Source organism: Panthera onca, chromosome C1 (genome assembly GCF_046562875.1).
Source record: "Panthera onca isolate mPanOnc1 chromosome C1, mPanOnc1 haplotype 2, whole genome shotgun sequence".
NCBI classification, from domain to species: Eukaryota; Metazoa; Chordata; class Mammalia; order Carnivora; family Felidae; genus Panthera; species Panthera onca.
In genome coordinates, this window is record NC_138346.1 from 97,576,136 (window position 1) to 97,593,035 (window position 16,900).

The following is a 16,900-nucleotide window of genomic DNA, read 5'->3' on the forward strand; positions in this document are numbered from 1 at the left end:
TTGTCCAGTTGTTGGCATATAATTTTTCATAGTATTCCTTGATAATTGCTTGTATTTCTGAGGGAATGGTTGTAATAAATCCATTTTAATTAGTGATTTTATCTATTTGGGTCCTCTCTCTTTTCTTTTTGAGAAGCCTGACTAGAGGTTTATCAATTTTGTTTATTTTTTCAAAAAACCAACTCTTGGTTTCATTGATCTCTACTGTTTTTTTGGATTCTATATTGTTTATTTCTGCTCTGATCTTTATTATTTCTCTTCTTCTGCTGGGTTTGGGGTATCTTTGCTGTTCTGCTTCTGGTTACTTTAGGTGTGCTGTTAGATTTTGTATTTGGGATTTTTCTTGTTTCTTGAGATAGGCCTGGATTGCAATTTATTTTCCTCTTAAGACTGCCTTTGCTGCATCCCAAAGGGTTTAGTTTGTTGTATTTTCATTTTCGTTTGTCCCATGTATTTTTTAATTTCTTCTCTAATTGCCTGGTTGACCTATTCATTCTTTAGTAGGATGTTCTTTAACCTCATGCTTTTGGAGGTTTTCTAGACTTTTTCCTGTGATTGATTTCAAGTTTCATAGCATTGTGATCTGAAAGTGTGCATGGTATGATCTCAATTCTTTTCTATTTATTGAGGGCTGTTTTGTGACCCAGTATGTGATCTATCTTGGAGAATGTTTCATGTGCACTCAAGAAGAAAGTATATTCTGCTGCTTTGGGATGTAGAGTTCTAAGTATATCTGTCAAGTCCATCTGGTCCAATGTATCATTCAGGGCCATTGTTTCTTTACTGATTCTCTGTCTAGATTATCTGTCCATTGTTGTAAGTAGAATATTAAAGTCCCCTGCAATTACCACATTCTTATCAATAAGATTGCTTATGTTTGTGATTGTTTTATATAATTGGGTGTTTCCAAATTTGGTGCATAGACATACATAATTGTTAGCTCTTCCTGATGGACAAACCCTGTAATTAGGGCATTAGCCCTTCTTCACCTCTTGTTACAACCTTTGACTTATAGTCTAGTTTGTCTGATATAAGTATGGCTACTCCAGCTTTCTTTTGACTTCCAGTAGCATGGTAGATGGTTCTCCATCCCCTCACTTTCAATCTGAAGGTGTCCTCAGGTCTAAAATGAATCTCTTGTAGACAGAAAATAGATGGGTCTTGCTTTTTTTACCCATTCTGATACCCTATGTCTTTTGATTGGAGCATTTAGTCCATTGCATTCGGTGTTATTATTGAAAGATATGGGTTTAGAGTCATTGTTATATCTGTAGGTTATGCTTGTAGTGATGTCTCTGGTACATTTTAGTGCTTGCAACATTTCACTCACAGAGTCCCCCTTAGGATCTCTTATAGGGTTGGTTTAGTGGTGATGAATTCCTTCAGTTTTTGTTTGTTTTGGAAAACCTTGATCTCTCCTTCTAATCTGAATGACAGGCTTGATGGATAAAGGATTCTTGGCTGCATATTTTTCCTGTTCATCACATTGACAATTTCCTGCCACTCCTTTCTGGCCTGCCAAGTTTCAGTAGATAGGTTAGCTACTACCCTTATGTGTCTACCCTTATGTGTTAAGCCCCGTTTATCCCTAGCTGCTTTCAGAATTCTCTCTTTATCCTTGTATTTTGCCAGTTTCACTATGATATGTTGTGCAGAAGATCAATGCAAGTTATATCTGAAGGGAGTTATCTGTGCCTCTTGGATTTCAGTGCCTGTTTCCTTCCTCAGATTGGATAAGTTCTCAGCTATGATTTGTTCAAGCACACCTGCAACCTCTTTCTCTCTTTCCGCTTCTTCTAGAATTCCTATGATATGGATATTGTTCCATTTGATTGAATCACTTGGTTCTCTAATTCTCCCCTCATGATCCTGGATTTTTTTTTTATCTCTCTTTTTCTCAGCTTCCTCTTTTCCCATAATTTTATCTTCTAATTCACCTGTTCTCCCCTCTGCCTCTTCAGTCCATGCTGTGGCTGCCTCCATTTTATTTTGCGCCTCATTTATAGCATTTTTTAATTCATCATGACTATTTGTTAATCCCTTGATATCTGCAGCAGTAGATTCTCTGCTGTCTTCTATGCTTTTTTCAAACCCAGCAATTAATTTTATGACTATTATTCTAAATTCTTGTTCAGTTATGTTGCTTATGTCTTTTTTGATCAATTCTTTAACTGTCATTTCTTCCTGGAATTTCTTTTGAGGAAAATTTTTCTGTTTCATCACTTTGGCTAGTTTTCTGTCCTTATGATTTTTAAAAGCTTGTTATGTGTTCTGCACCTGTGAGCACTGCTATATTAAAGAGGGTCATACACTGTCCAGGGCCTGGGCCTTCAGTAAGTGTTTTTTGGAGAGTGTTACTTGCTCTCTGGTGTTGTGACTTTGGTTATTTTATTTCCCTACTTGTAGTGATGTTTTGGACCCTCTACCAGATGTACTTAGATTTGTTCCTTGAAGTAGCCCTGGAAAGGAAAACAGACAGACAAACAGGAAACAAAAACATGCAGACACACAAACCAATAAAACAAACCAACAAAATCAAAAAACTAAAAACAATCCAAAAGCAAAAAACCAGAAACATGAGCTACAAGTAAAGAACAGGGTGGAGGCGGTGCTGATGGAAGAGCACACACAAAGACAGAAATGACAGGGGCGGGGAAAAAGAAAAAATGAACAATGACCAGGCAGAGAAACTAAAAGGCTTAATCCAAAGATAGACAAAGGAAAATAAGGAGGTAGGGGAAAAAGAAACGAAGGTAAAGTTACCCAGACAGAGAAACTGTACTGGTTGATTATTCCAGAGAGAAAGAAAGGAATGTAAAGAAGAACCTGTATCAAGAGAATGGATTAAATATGGCCGTTTAAACAAACCAATAGCCATAGTAACCAGCCTAGAGGAGGGAAGAGATAAGAAGGAGAAATGGAAGGAAGAATACATCTATATAGTGAGAATTGTCCTAGAATTAATCCAGGCAATGCAGAAGCACTGGTCTGGAGGAGGGGGTGCGTCTGGTTCCACAACATCTATCCCACTCCAGTAGATACACGGTTACCTGGCTTGGAGGGGCGTGGTTTGGTGTAGGCAGGTCCCACCTCCACTGGGCCCCGAGGTCAGTTCCCTGAGACCCCTGCCTTGGTGGTGGTGGGAGAAAAATGGCAACCCCCCCAGTGTCTCCTCCACAACCTGGTGTCCCAAATCACTCCTTTGAAGCCGTCCTCACTGTGCCACGGGCACAGACTAGGCTGTCTGTCTCACTTCTCTGACTCTGTGGCCTTGGTGCTTGGCTGGGATTTAAACTCCCTCTCTGTGCACCCCGGTACTAGGGAAACGCCTCCTGATATGTGGTCCTGGCTGGTTTTGTCCTGTGCCACAGCACTTCAGGGGAGGGGACCGGTTTCTCCTGCTGCGGACCATGCCCCTGATCTACCACCGAACCCGGAGGTGGCTCCCTCCTCACCAGGTACATGAACAGGGCAACCAGCCCCAGTCCAAAGATGGGATCTGCAGTTAGAGATCCTCTAACCTGCAGTTACAGATGGGATCCCTCTCCTTCCCGATCTGATGTTTTTTCTGTTGTCCAGATACAGTCCTATGCTTCCCCAGCCACAATTTCTCTTCCCTTTGTCTCTCTGCAGAAGGGGATCCCTCCTCTCCATGCCTACACAGCCCGTTTTATCTCCCCTAGTTCGCAATCACCCACCTATGGCCCCTCAGGTTGTCCCGGTTTCTCTAGGGTAGACAGTCCTCTCTCCTTATTTTTTTTTTTTAATTACAGATTTTGTTTGTATTTCTCACAGTAAGGATGTTAAAGCATGAGTCACCCAAGGTAGTAATCTAAAATACACAATGAGAAAAAAACATTTCGACTAGTGCAAAAGGGGTGTATTTTGCCAATGAAGTCAACATAATTAAGATAATGTTACAGTGGAAACCACTATACATTTTTTCGGCCAAAAATCTTTTTAATAATAATCATCTATTACTAATTAGATCTCTTCCCTGTTGGGTACTTTATGGTCTGTATATGTCCAGGATTTCTGCTTATTGTTAAGGTCCTTACTTGGTGCCATTGAATAATGGCTAGGATGTGGGCCTGACTTCAGAATGTTGTACTAGCTTGGTAACCTTACGCAAGACAGCAATGCCACTGTGCGTCAAGTTCCCCATCTGAGAAATGAGCATAATGATATTTCTTTTCTATTTCTGAGAATCGTGGTGAGGATGAAATCCCACAATACATAAAATTCATGTACCACAGTACCCACCAACCGTATTGGGGCAATAATAAGATTTCTGCCGTTTAGCACTCTTCTGTTCTTCATAATCGGCACTATGCCACAGCCACAGAACACCGTGGCAAAGATGGGGAATGATAACAAAGAGCAGTATCTGCTAGTATATCTCTCCGAACTTCATATCAATAATTCCCAGAACCAAAGGGCACCCACACTTTTGGCTGTTGCTCAGTCCAGTTCCTGTGTGCAAGGTGTCAGACAATACTGGCACCACAAGAAAGTATAACGTAGAGTCTCTTAGGGAGACTGTGAACTTGTGATTTAGTCTGAGAGTCAAGACACACGTATATAAAAAAAATAATAGTAGGAACACCTAAATGTTACTAAGCATTGCTGTATGCCAGGGGCTGTCCAGATTTCACAGTGATCTTGTATGATATGTACTTTCATCATCTCCATTTACAAATAAGGAAACTGAGGCATGGAGTGGTTAAATAACTTTCTCAAGGTTAAGGAGTTAGCAAGTGGAAGGGCCAGAGTTTAAACCTAATAAATGGCCTTAGAGTTCAAGCACTCAACCACACAGCAGTTAGTTATTTGCTGGAGTAGATAATCCTGCTTGATAATCATGTGCTGATGAAGGAGACTTCAGGAAAAAGGAGCTCGCATTGCAGCCATGATGTAAGAGATTCTAGGTCCCTTATTAAATATTGATTCTAGGTCCCTTCAAATATTGATTGTCTAATGTGGGGGAAATATGGGAGAATATCCGATATGGAGGACTGACCCTTCCTCTTCTTTTAAGGAATTACCCTGTAAATTCCCCCCCCCACCCCCCTACACACATACTCATATTCTCTCCCCACTGCACTGGTCCATGGGTAGGCTCAGACCATTCCCTTCATCCTGCTCCAAAGTCCAGGTCAGGCCGTGTGGTAATACAACTTGCTACCAAGCAACCCACATCAGAGGTAGACCTCTTTCATACCTTCCCCTAGGGACCCTCTACTCAAAGTCCTGGCACAGCAGCATAGAAGCACCCGGGAACTTGTCAAAAATACTACACATCAGATTCCACCTCAGAATTACTCAGAATCTGCATTTAACAAGATCCCAGATGATACATGTACACACTGAAGTATGGGAAGCCTGACTTGGAAGATACTTCTCTGCTTAAGCACCCCCAACCCCACTGGCCTCTACATGACAGTAATAGGTCTTCTCCACCTCCCTGAAGTATGCTCCATCACATCGGCTCATCTCAAGTTCATGGTCAAAGGCAGATGCAGCAATTCCTTCCTTTGGTTGCTCTGAGGTTAAATTTCCTGTCATCTTAATCCAGCATCCATACAGGAGGTACACACATGGGAAACAACTGGGCAAGGATGCTTATTTGTAAAAAGTGTCCTGGGAATGGAGTTGAGCTGTAAAAATAGATAGAATTTTGATAGGTATAGTAGGAAGGAATAGGTGGGAAAGACAGAGGGAAATCATGGAAGTTTCGGTGCTTCGAGAAAAGGTAGAGTACAAACGGTAACCGAAAGCCATGCAGAGTGTGAAAAGGGCCATTAGAAAAATTTATATCAGGGGCACCTGGGTGGCACAGATGGTTGAGTGTCCAACTCTTGATTTCGGCTCGTCATGATTTCATGAATCATGAGTTCCAGCCCCATGTTGGGCTACTTAATGTCAATGCAGAGCCTGCTTGTGATTCTCTCTCTCCCTCTCTCTGTGCCTCTTCCCAGATCTCTCTCTCTCAAAATAAATGAATAAACATTAAAAAGAAAAGAAAAGAAAAAAGAAAAATTTAGATCTGGATGGTCTCGCAGGACACAGTCACAATCTCCTCTGGAGAACAGACCAGTCTGCCAGAGCAGAGGCAGTCCTAAATAAAACCACCACCCTGCTTACTCAAGCAACAAAATATGAAAGAGGTTTGGGGATGGTGAAAATAGGAAAGTGCACGAGTAGAAGGGGAGTGTAATGTGTTACTTCTGAAAGTTTGTCCTAGATGTACGCAGTGGCCCAAGTGTCGATGTCAGGCAACCTGTGCAATAGCACTACTGGTTGTAGACATCTGTCAAGGTGCAAATAATAAACTCTCCTTAAGTAAGTTACATGCAGCAGTAACAAGGTCATAAATCAACAGATACTGCTGAATGCTGAATTTTAAGACAAGTTTCTCCTCTCAGTGCTATTTAGAGCCAAATTTCGGGGGTGGGGGATGGAATAGTAAAATTTCTTGGCATATTTAGATCACTTAAAGGGATTGTTATGCAGCAAAAATGAAGTATTGATAGCAGGCAATGCTTGATGTTGAAAATCTAACCTTATTAAGCGTTATGGATATTGATTAGAGAGGAAATTAAATATACCCTTTGTACTTATGCAGGGGGTTAGCATGTTCCCTGAGTACTCCCAGAACAGCATGCCTTTCCTTCCTCCAGTGGGGATTTAGTCACTGTCAGCTGGAATTGCATTTGGAGAACAGTGATAAGTACTCAGGTAATAAAGGCACCTATAAAGTGTCAATAAATTGCATAAGTAAGAGGCTTTGCCATTCTGTGAATGACACAAAGACAGATGGTTCCCCATCAAAGAGCTTCTGAGACAAAGCTTTATATAGATAGGAGAGTGGAATGAGACGGTAATGGAGAGACTTTCTTCTCGTGATCAGGATGCTAAATTAATTTAGCTTGTCCAGCTCATGGAGCTTCATCTGTTAATTAGGGGCCAAGAATATGGCTGTCAGGATGTGCTTAGATGTTTACAACTTTGTCACCTGTGCCCCCACCTGGGTCTTCGGCATGGAACCCAGATCTAGTTGATGTGGCAGTCTTTACCATTTAGACGGCCAAATGATATGGAAAGTTCCATAACCTTTCCAACAGTACCTCCTAATTCCTCAGTTTGATGTGCCACTAGACATGACTTCCTGGGTATTTGATTCCTGACTCAGAATGATGCTGTGTGTGGGGCCAGGAGAACAATCTGGTGGAACTGTCCCCACCCCCCCCCCCCCCCACACACACACACAAAGGAAGACCCTGAGGTGCATGGGAGTTAAATGCTTTCTTTACTCAGTGTCTCCTGCCAGGGGTAACATGCAGCCTGAGATCCAGGTCACTAAACTCCCAGTGTAGTGGTCATGCTCTTGAACCCTACAGCCAAAGATGCTACTCTGTCTTCATTCTTTTGTGCCATTGGTCATGGCTTGATATGGATCTGATTATTTGACCCATCTGACTGGAGAAAGTGGGAAACTACCATTGTGATATTTCTGCCATTGTGATGGCAGTTCGTCATAATCAAGTACCTACTTAGGCCGGTACTGTGTGATATGCTTCTGATCTAGAACCCCATTTGGTCTTTGTGGTAACTCTATAAGGTAGGCAGTAATGATAATAGTATCATTATTCACTTTAAGAACAAATGTAGCTCTGAGGGATTAAATAATTCCCTCTAGTATATTAGCAAGAGGCAGAGCCAAGATTTGGACCTCTAGGCTGTTTGACCCCAAAAGCTGTCCTTCGAAGCACTCGGCTACATTTGCTTCTACCTCACTGTGATGTCAAGTTGGTATTTACTGTCCCCTAAGCAAAGCCTTAGCTCAGAGCTGTCCTGCTTTTTTAGGAATGCCAGCCGAATGCAAAATCAGGAGCCCCTGCTTTGAAATGCCCTGGTTTGGGGATCGTCATCCCTGGTCATCTCTGTCCTCGAAACAGCTGCAGCAGCAGTGAGCTGTCTCTTTCGAGCACCTGCAGTGAGAACTCCAGCGGCTCCTCCCACACATGGCATGATGGAAAGAACCTCAGGAAAAGGGTAAGGCCTCCTTTTGAGACAATTTAGCATCAGAGTGAGCCAGGAAAGAATCCTCTTCTGGCAGGAAGGTGGACGGTGGGAAGAGAATGACCATTTGTTGAGTACCTGTGCATTTACTGCTCACAGAATTATATGGGGAGATCTCATTTCCTCCATTATATGGGAGAGGAAGCTGGCTCAGAAATGTTAAGTTACTTTCCAGAAGTCCCACAGCAAGTGAGGGGTGGAAGGATCATTTAACCCAAATGACTTGGACAGCATGGGAGGGAGTTGGGAGGAAGAAGACAGTTTCCTTCTGTGCTTTGCTGGAGCCCACCAAGCTCATAGATTCATATCAAGTTGGAACCCAGAGCCCTGGCCTAATGAAAGTGACGATGTTTCAGGCCAACTCAGATGTTTCCAATTAGTTTTATGGACACTCTCTATTGCTGCGATGCTCAGAAAGACTTGCTAATGCCCACTGCAAATGACAGTGAGCAAGGCCACTGGCCAAGCCAACCCCGACTAAGCATCCCTTGAGAACTCAAAGCGAATGTTGTTTTCTTCCCAGATGATAGGGAGGATGGTACATCATCTCAGAATAAATGGCCGAAAGTTTTCAAAGTATCATTAGCTTTGTAGGAATTTACTACTCAAGCATGGCATGTATTATATTGACCTCCTTTACTCAGTTTTATAGCCTCATAAAGCACTAATTGACTATAAATTGGAGGGTGGCATGGCAGAGAGAGAAAATACCATGGTAGATGACAGGGACTGTGGCTCCACTGGAGGCAGGCATGCGCTGACTTAGATGCCGGGAGTTTTTTCACCAGGTTGTTAGGTAACTCCTGCTGCTGGATGCCTCCCATCTGCTAGGTGGGCCCTCACAAGCGAACAAGCATCTGTGCAGGCTGCCATAAGCAGAGGGTGTGGAAGAGCTACTTCTGCCCTTTCCCCATATTGAAGAAAAGCAGAAAGTACACAACAATGGAAACCCTGAATCAGAAGTTTCAGAGGTCATTTTCCTATCATATGCGTAAACTCCCATTTATGATTTGGAAGCATAGAAGCCAGGAGGGCTTCATAACTGCCAGAAAATAATAGTGAGGCAGTAGCTTTGTCATACTCTGAACAAGAACTCAGAAAAAATTTCAAAGTGGAATTTAGAGCTTATTCCCTTGGACTCAGACTCCTAATACAGCATGTGCGTATTATCAAAGTTGTTCCTTCTGAGTAGATGTTCAAAGTTCTGAATAATGGCTACTGGAGCCTGACTCTTAACAAACTGGGAAGATGGTCAGGAATGTTCCCTCTCTTTGTGGTTGTCACTGGCTCCAGAGCCCTTGCTCTGTTCTCTTCACTCCCCCTTTCCCCCCCTTCCCCCCTCAGAGCCTTTGTCTTTTTGTCCTTTGCCTTGCTTGCCTTTTTTTCTTTTCTTTTTCCTGAAATTCTTACAATTCGAGCAACCCTTAATCTTTTAGGGAAACCTCTTCCCTGAGAAAGGAGAAATTAGGTTCTTATGTAATTTTTACACACTCAGGTGACTGTCATCTGTGGATTTCATAAGGTCCTGAATCAGAATGGATTGGAGTACCAGCATACCTGTCACATCTCACATAGTCCCAGTTTTCAAGGACCTAGCAAACTAGACCCAGCCCATAAAGACATTTAAATTTATATTATTTAAGAAACTTCTATAGTTCTTACCACGTACCAAGTACTCATTTAGTATTAACTTACATAATAAATTCATGTATTATGAATTTTCACATGACTACAATAATAACTTGCATAATAATAAATATGTGACCAATGGCTCTTTGATAATTCACAATTATTTTTTTAATATTCTTTTCTATAGAAACAGAAAGGAAGCCTGCAAGAGATGCATTAGGCTGCTCTGCATGGAGGAATCTGGATCTAATTCATGAATAATTACCATGTGCCACCCAGCTCTTTTAGTATTTCACAAGTATTAGCTCATTCAGTGCTCATAAGAGCCTATTTAAGTAGGTTTGCCTATTCCCCCATTGTACAGATGAGGCAATTGGGCTACTGAGAAATTAAGTAACTAGCCAAAGATCTCATAGCTGGTAAGTGGCAGAGCTGGCTAGTTGGTTCCAGAACTTTCACTCTTTGCCATTCTGCTGTCATGGCCCTGTTGAATCAGCCAAGCTTGAAATATTATTCAAATTATTGGGATGGACTGGTTACATTAAGACCAAGAATGTTATTAAAAAAAAAAAAAGTTGTGTGAAACCATTGTCCAGTCAAGAAATAGAAAAAGACTATGGACGTGGAACCTAGGCCCCTATGTTATCAGCGGCATCCTTCTGCCAATTGCACTGCCTCCCAGAGCAGCTGTTTTCCAGGCACAGCATGAAGCTGCCTGTGGAAATGCCAGCTCCTCCCTCATCTCTCCTATAGAAGATTCATGCTTTTTTTTTTTCAAGTTTCCAGATTGTTCCAAACTTTTCTCATGTTACTGAATACTATAATATTACTGAATTACTGAATACTATATATTTACTATATAAAAATTACTGAATTACTGAATACTATAAAACCTCCCAGGGCCCAGCTCTCCATCCTGTGAGATTAACCACATTCCTCAATTGGTTTTCCATAGGATAGAGAGCTGGGCCCTGGGAGGTTTATGGTCACTGGCCCTGGGATGAATCCAACCTCAGGAAGCCAGGCTTTAAAGAGGCAGAGTGAGCTCGGCTGAGCACATCTTCTATGGGTTTAACAAATCTGCCTTTTTCAAGCTCTTGCGGGGTACTTTTGCCTGGCTTCTCTTCTTATTGTGAACGTGACTATCAGGATCATGGAGCTTCTTAGAAACCCAAGGAGGGGCAGCCCTCCCACTGGTTGGTCTCTAATACCCAAACTCACTAATGGGATTTCTCCTGATTTCCAAAGAAGTTTTATTGGCATAGAGGAAAAGGAGAGGAAAGGGGAGGCATCACCAAATAGCATTTATCCACAGCAACTTCTGATACTGGAGAGTTTTCTAAATAAAATATATAATTTGACTTAAAAACAATCAACAAATAACAGATAAAAAAATAAACACCATGTGGTGTAGATAGCAAGAGTAATTTTAATGGAAATGTCTTAGATGTAAACAAATGTTCACAGATTACTAAAAAGCCAAGGCTACAACGTGAAGTTTCTGACACTTTTTCAACCTCTGCACATGGTTTGTGGTCAGTTATGGGCGGGGGCAGCTGGTATGGAGATGCCAAGAGAAGTTGCACTGTTAGGCAAGGTGGGCACAGAGCACACGTCTGAAACCACCAGATTCACTCATAGAAGTTCTTCACCTTTAATCATATAACCTTAAAAAAAAAAAAAAAAAAAAGACTGAGGTCAGTGCCCAAATCCCACCGATTTCCCTGAGTCTTGGTATGCGATAAAACTCTGCAGTTTCCATTCAAGAGAGGGGTGTGAGCGGTGTGAAGATTGTCTACGATTATGTATGATCTCTATTATGACATTGACAATATAGAGAAGAGGACAGAGAGACTTGGCTCCAGTCACATAGCATTGCCAATGGGTATGCAGGCTCGAGAGCCAGCCTGCCTGGGTTCGAATCTCCGCAATGCTACTTTGGAACCGAGTCCCAGGAAGAGCCCTGGAAATCAGAGCTTTTGAAACCTTTGTTCCAGCTCTTCCTTAAATGTGTAATCTTAAACAGACTAACCATGCTGCCTCTCAGTTTTCTCCCTAGTAAAACAGAATTGATAATGTCTCCCTCATGGTGTTGTTCTGAATATTAATTCAAAGCCCTGTTCCAGTGGTTGCTACACAGCAGATGGTCAGTAAATGCTACTTCTCTACTTCTGCCCTCCACTTCTGGTTAGCAATACTATGAGAAATATGAAGGTCTGTGTAGGATAGAATGGTTTTTCTGTGTCATTCTTAGTCAAAATCAGCACTACTATTTGGGATGGTATGAAGAACAGAAAATTGACCTTTCATAGTAGGCAAATCATTACTATAGGGTTCTAGCAGCCAGTGTCCCACTGTTAGATGTACGTATGTGTTTCACAGATGTTCCCCTTCTATCAAAGAAAGTCATGAAGACCCAGAACTATCAAATTTTAGAATGGAAGGGACCATTAATATAGGGACCAACTTGCTTTTCCATTTACCCGCTCTACCTCTTGTAAATACTGTACAATGAGGTCATATTTTCTTCTGATTATTTCCTAAGTGCACCTTCAACATATCTTCACTATTTTGGTCTTTGCCATCCCACTTCTTCTACCTGGAGATCCTTTCCCCTAGGTTTCAGCCAAGGCAAACTCATCCTTTGTTTAGGGCTAGGGAGGTTTGAAACACAGACACACACACACACACACACACACACACACACACACACACACCAAAAATCTTCATATATGCCTCTCATGGCTTTTCCAAACAGGGGTTTGACCTCTCTCTGAATTTCTGGAGTTCCTACTACATTCATACTCCTTGTTTGCCCCCTTGACTTCTGGTTATTTGTGTCAAGTCTCCTCTCCTCTGCTGGCTTGCTTGCTCCTTGAGGGCAGGGTCCTTATCTACTACTTTATTACATCATGGGCTACTTAGCTCAGAAGCTGGCAAAGCAGAGATTTGCTACATAGTTAATGATTAATTACCATTAATTAATTAAGGTATGCATTTATAGAGGAATACTGAACCACCAGAATCAAGTCTAATCACGTACTTTTCCTTTTTGTAGTTGTGATCCACGTGATTCAATGATGTCTGACATGTACTTTTCTTTCCTAGAAATCATCACAAAACTGGGATAAAAGGCTAAGTATTGACTCTTCGCTCCCAAGTGGCTTCGCTAGTCCGACAGATGAACTACCTCCCACTCGTATCAAGGAAAGTCACATTTTGGAAGGACTAAGAAAGCTACAGAAGCAAAAGGTGTTACTTGAACCCCCGTCAGTGATAACAAAATGGGGTTATAAAGATTGCATGAACTCAAATGAAGGAATATATTCTCCAGGAATTAAGAGTAGCAGCATCAAGGGGTATCCCCCCTGTAAACCAACTGACACGAGGAGCCCCAGCAAGGAGCCTCACGAGACATTTGTCTATGACACAGATTCCCATGATGATGCTGATGAGGACTCTTCCTCCTTAGCCTTGCTCCAGGCAGCTCCAAACCAGAGCTGCAGGCTGCACAGTCATAAATTAACCCACAGTGTTTCTGACAGCCTATTTGGCTGGGAGCTGAATAGAAAACACTTTACAGAAGGTATGTCCTCAGTTTACCCCAGGGAAAGGCCTGAGAATCGGACCAGTTGTGCCAGCAACTGCCCCTTGGAGAGGATGCTGTGCCCAAGTGTGCAGGCGCCTCAAGTACAGAGAGAGAGGGAGCCACGCGGTCAGGGCCATGTGGCTCTCAGTCTACAGCTTTCAGACACCGATGACAATGAAGCCTTTGATGAATTGCACATTGGTAGCAGTGACGAGAAAAGCCATTCAGACTTGTCACTGACTGCTGACACTGACAGATCCATGGAGAATCTGGACATCCTTATGGGATTTGGAAAATCTCAACTGGGGTCTCCTGATGAGGAGGAAAAACAAGTGCCCATCCCCTTAGAGAGTAGACCAAAGACGTTTAGCTTCATTAAGCAGCAAAGGGTTGTAAAAAGGACTTCTTCAGAAGAATGCATTACCGTCATATTTGACGCGGAAGATGGCGAGCCCATTGAATTCAGCTCTCACCAGACTGGCTTTGTCACTGTTACCAGAAATGAAATTTCTATCAATTCGGCCCCTACTGGACCCAAGGCAGAACACACTGAAATTTTACCTCAGGGAATGGCTCATTTACAGCCAGGAGCTGCAGCAAGAGACTACACTTTCTTGAACAGACCTGAAGAGCAAACTGAGAAAAACATTCCAAAAGATGACATAGATAATGTTACTGTGGCACCCACTGACTCTTTCAGCCCCAGGACAGTCACACAAAATACTCAGCGACCAAGACCAGCCAAACCAACACTCACTGTGTCATGCCAGAGTAATTCTAGGTCTTCAGTGTCCATGGGTATCTATCAAAAACAAAGTCTGACAAAAATCCCTGCCAGGGGCAAGTCTTCACCTCAGAAATCAAAAATGATAGAGCCTGAACTCTCCTCAAGAGTGCCCTCATCGGGCCCAGTGTCTCTTGAAAAATCACCAGCCTTAGCTCCTGGGAAGCTCTCACGGTTCAAGAAGACTGAGGGCCCAGCACCCCTTTTTGATTTGCAGCCAGATTCACACATTCCAAAACACCCTGGCCAACTTCCTCATGGCTCCAAAATGTCCAGCAGAAAGGATTGGGTTCAGTGCTCCAAGAGTCAGATTCCAGCATCACAGTTACTGCCAAGGCCCCTCAATGAGCCAGGTGACAATGGAGAACCCCCGACAAGGGACAAACACTGTGACCCTGGGCCAGAGGCAGGGATGAAATCACCTCCCCCCCCACCCCCTCCAGACAGGTCAGGCTCCCTTCTCATCAGGCCCAGTTATGACTATTTGCCACCACCCTCATCTGCCAAGCCTGACACCAGGGTCCCCAATGAAACAGCAAGGACCATATTCAAATCCCCACCTCTGAAGGGATCCTCTGCTCCTATTATCTCTTCTAATCAGATCATGACAGAAGTGCCAGGGAAGAAACCTTCTGTGGCCTTCAAAAAGCCTATCTTCACTCACCCTCTGCCCTCCACAGAAAGAGTGATTCAAACCAGATGTTCCGCTCATACCCCAAGCAGCTCATTTGCTGTGATGGCCCCAGGGCCCCTAAAGGTCTCTCCAAAGAGAGGTGTCCCCAGAACCCCACCTCACCAAACGCTTGGGATCACACAAGCAGACACAGGGTTACGGACTCCCAAGAATTGTCCTTCAGGCCCTGAGCCACTGGAAATATCATCCCCCAAAAGTGTGTCCCCAGGAAGAAAAGGACAAATGAATGACTGTGTCCCCACCTCACCCAAGCCTGCCTTCTTAGGGGCGAATGAATCACCATCATCTCAGGGTAATAGTCACTCATCATCACCCTCCTCCAAAAGCCATAACACCCCACATGGTTGTCAAAGCGCTCATGAGAAAGGGCTGAAAACTCGCCTCCCGGTTGGGCTCAGAGTCCTCATGAAATCTCCCCAATTGCTCAGGAAAAGTTCTACAGTGCCAGGGAAACATGAAAAAGACAGTCTGAATGAAGCCTCTAAAAGCTCTGTGGCTGTGAGCAAGGCTAAGCCAGAGGATGCTGGGAATCCAGTGAGCATGGAGACCACAGTGGGAGAAAGAACTGTGACTCCACTGTGTTTTCAGGCACAAGGCAATTTGGCTGAAGGGCTTCCCCTGGAAACGGCAATGCCAGAGTCATTGGATAATAGCATCCTTGAGGCTGATGGAAAAGATGGGGTAGAAAACAGGGCTGTGAAAAGATCCCTTTCCTCCAATAAGCCACACTTAAAACCAGCTCTAGGCATGAATGGAGCCAAAGCCCGCAGCCAGAGTTTCAGTGCTCACTCGGGTGACAAGCCCCCTACTCCCCCCATGGAAGGGCCAGGCAAAGTTCGAACTCAGATTATTACCAACACCGCTGAGAGAGGCAACTCCCTCACTCGACAGAGCTCCTCCGCGGAAGTCTCGCCCAACAAGACCCCTTCTGCTCCCATGTCTGACAGTCTCCCCAGTGTGGGGAGGCCTCTGGGACATCTCTCCACCAGGCAAGCCTCCCTAGGGAGTGCAGGCAGCAGCCCCAGTAACCAGCATGGGAGCCCAAGCAAGTTGCCTTTGAGGGTCCCTCCAACATCTGAAGGGCTCCTTGTCGAAGACAAGCAGGGCTATGCAGAGGGAGGATGTCCCACCATGGCTGTCCCTGAGGAACCAAACAGTGACCACTACACATGCCCACCCACCCCAGCAGATTGCCCACGAGCCCCGCAGAATCCGGGGAGGACAGAGCGTCCACACAGTTTTGAAACAAGCAGGACCTCCAAGCTAGAAACTTCTGGAATGTGTCCAGATACTTCTACAACCAGGACTGGTGCTGTGAGCCCCGAAGCCCCCCTCTCACCCACAATTGAAGAAAAGGTCATGTTGTGCATTCAGGAAAACGTGGAAAAGGGCCAAGTGCAAACAAAGTCCCCCTCTGTGGAAGCGAAGCCAAAGCCGGGGCCTTCTTTAGCCAGCTGGTTTGGTTTTCGGAGGAGTCGACTTCCAGCTCTCAGTAGCAAGAAAATGGATGTCTCCAAAACCAAAGTGGAAAAAAAGGATGCAAAAGGTTTGGGGTTTGGAAACAAACAGCTAAAATCGGAGAGAAAAAAAGAGAAAAAGAAGCCTGAGCTGCAGTGTAAAATGGAAAATGAGCTTGCCAGGAACACTAGGTTGGCACAGAGTCCAGACAGTAGTTTACAAAGCAAAAATACTTTGAAGACCCCACAAGACGTCTATGACCAAACGAAGTTTGAACCAAGAAGTAGACCCAGCCCTGTCACATGTTCAACGAAAGATACATTTATGACGGAACTTTTGAACAGGTAAGGTCTTGGCAAAGAGGGTGGCAGTGTCAAGGGGTCCCCCCCCAAAACAGGGAGGGTCGTTTGCTTCCTGCACATGAAATGCTGGTCAAGCATGTTTTCATGCAAATAGAAATGCACAGTGGCAGCAGTCTTTTGTACATTAGCCAGAATTTAAACAATGAAATAAAAGTTAGCCATAAAATGATAATTTAGTCCATGTTACTTTGTTAACCAAATCAATGGTCTTTGAAATTAAAGAATGGTAAGTTTTATCAAGGTTGATAGAAATTCAGCCTACACTGGGACCGTGGATTGTACCCACATGGCATGAAATGGAA

General features: G+C 43.6%; 1 protein-coding gene across 5 annotated transcripts in view; it reads left to right on the forward strand.

Moving 5' to 3' along the window:
- The window catches only part of NCKAP5 (NCK associated protein 5), a 968,925-nt gene that overhangs the window by 847,166 nt on the left and 104,859 nt on the right, over positions 1 to 16,900 (forward strand). For all 5 annotated transcript variants that reach the window (XM_060622495.3, XM_060622496.3, XM_060622500.3 and 2 more), the window contains 2 exons: positions 7,867 to 8,055; positions 12,820 to 16,580. In XM_060622495.3, coding sequence (XP_060478478.1) covers positions 7,867 to 8,055; positions 12,820 to 16,580 — 3,950 coding nt within the window. The remainder of the gene's footprint in view (positions 1 to 7,866; positions 8,056 to 12,819; positions 16,581 to 16,900) is intronic.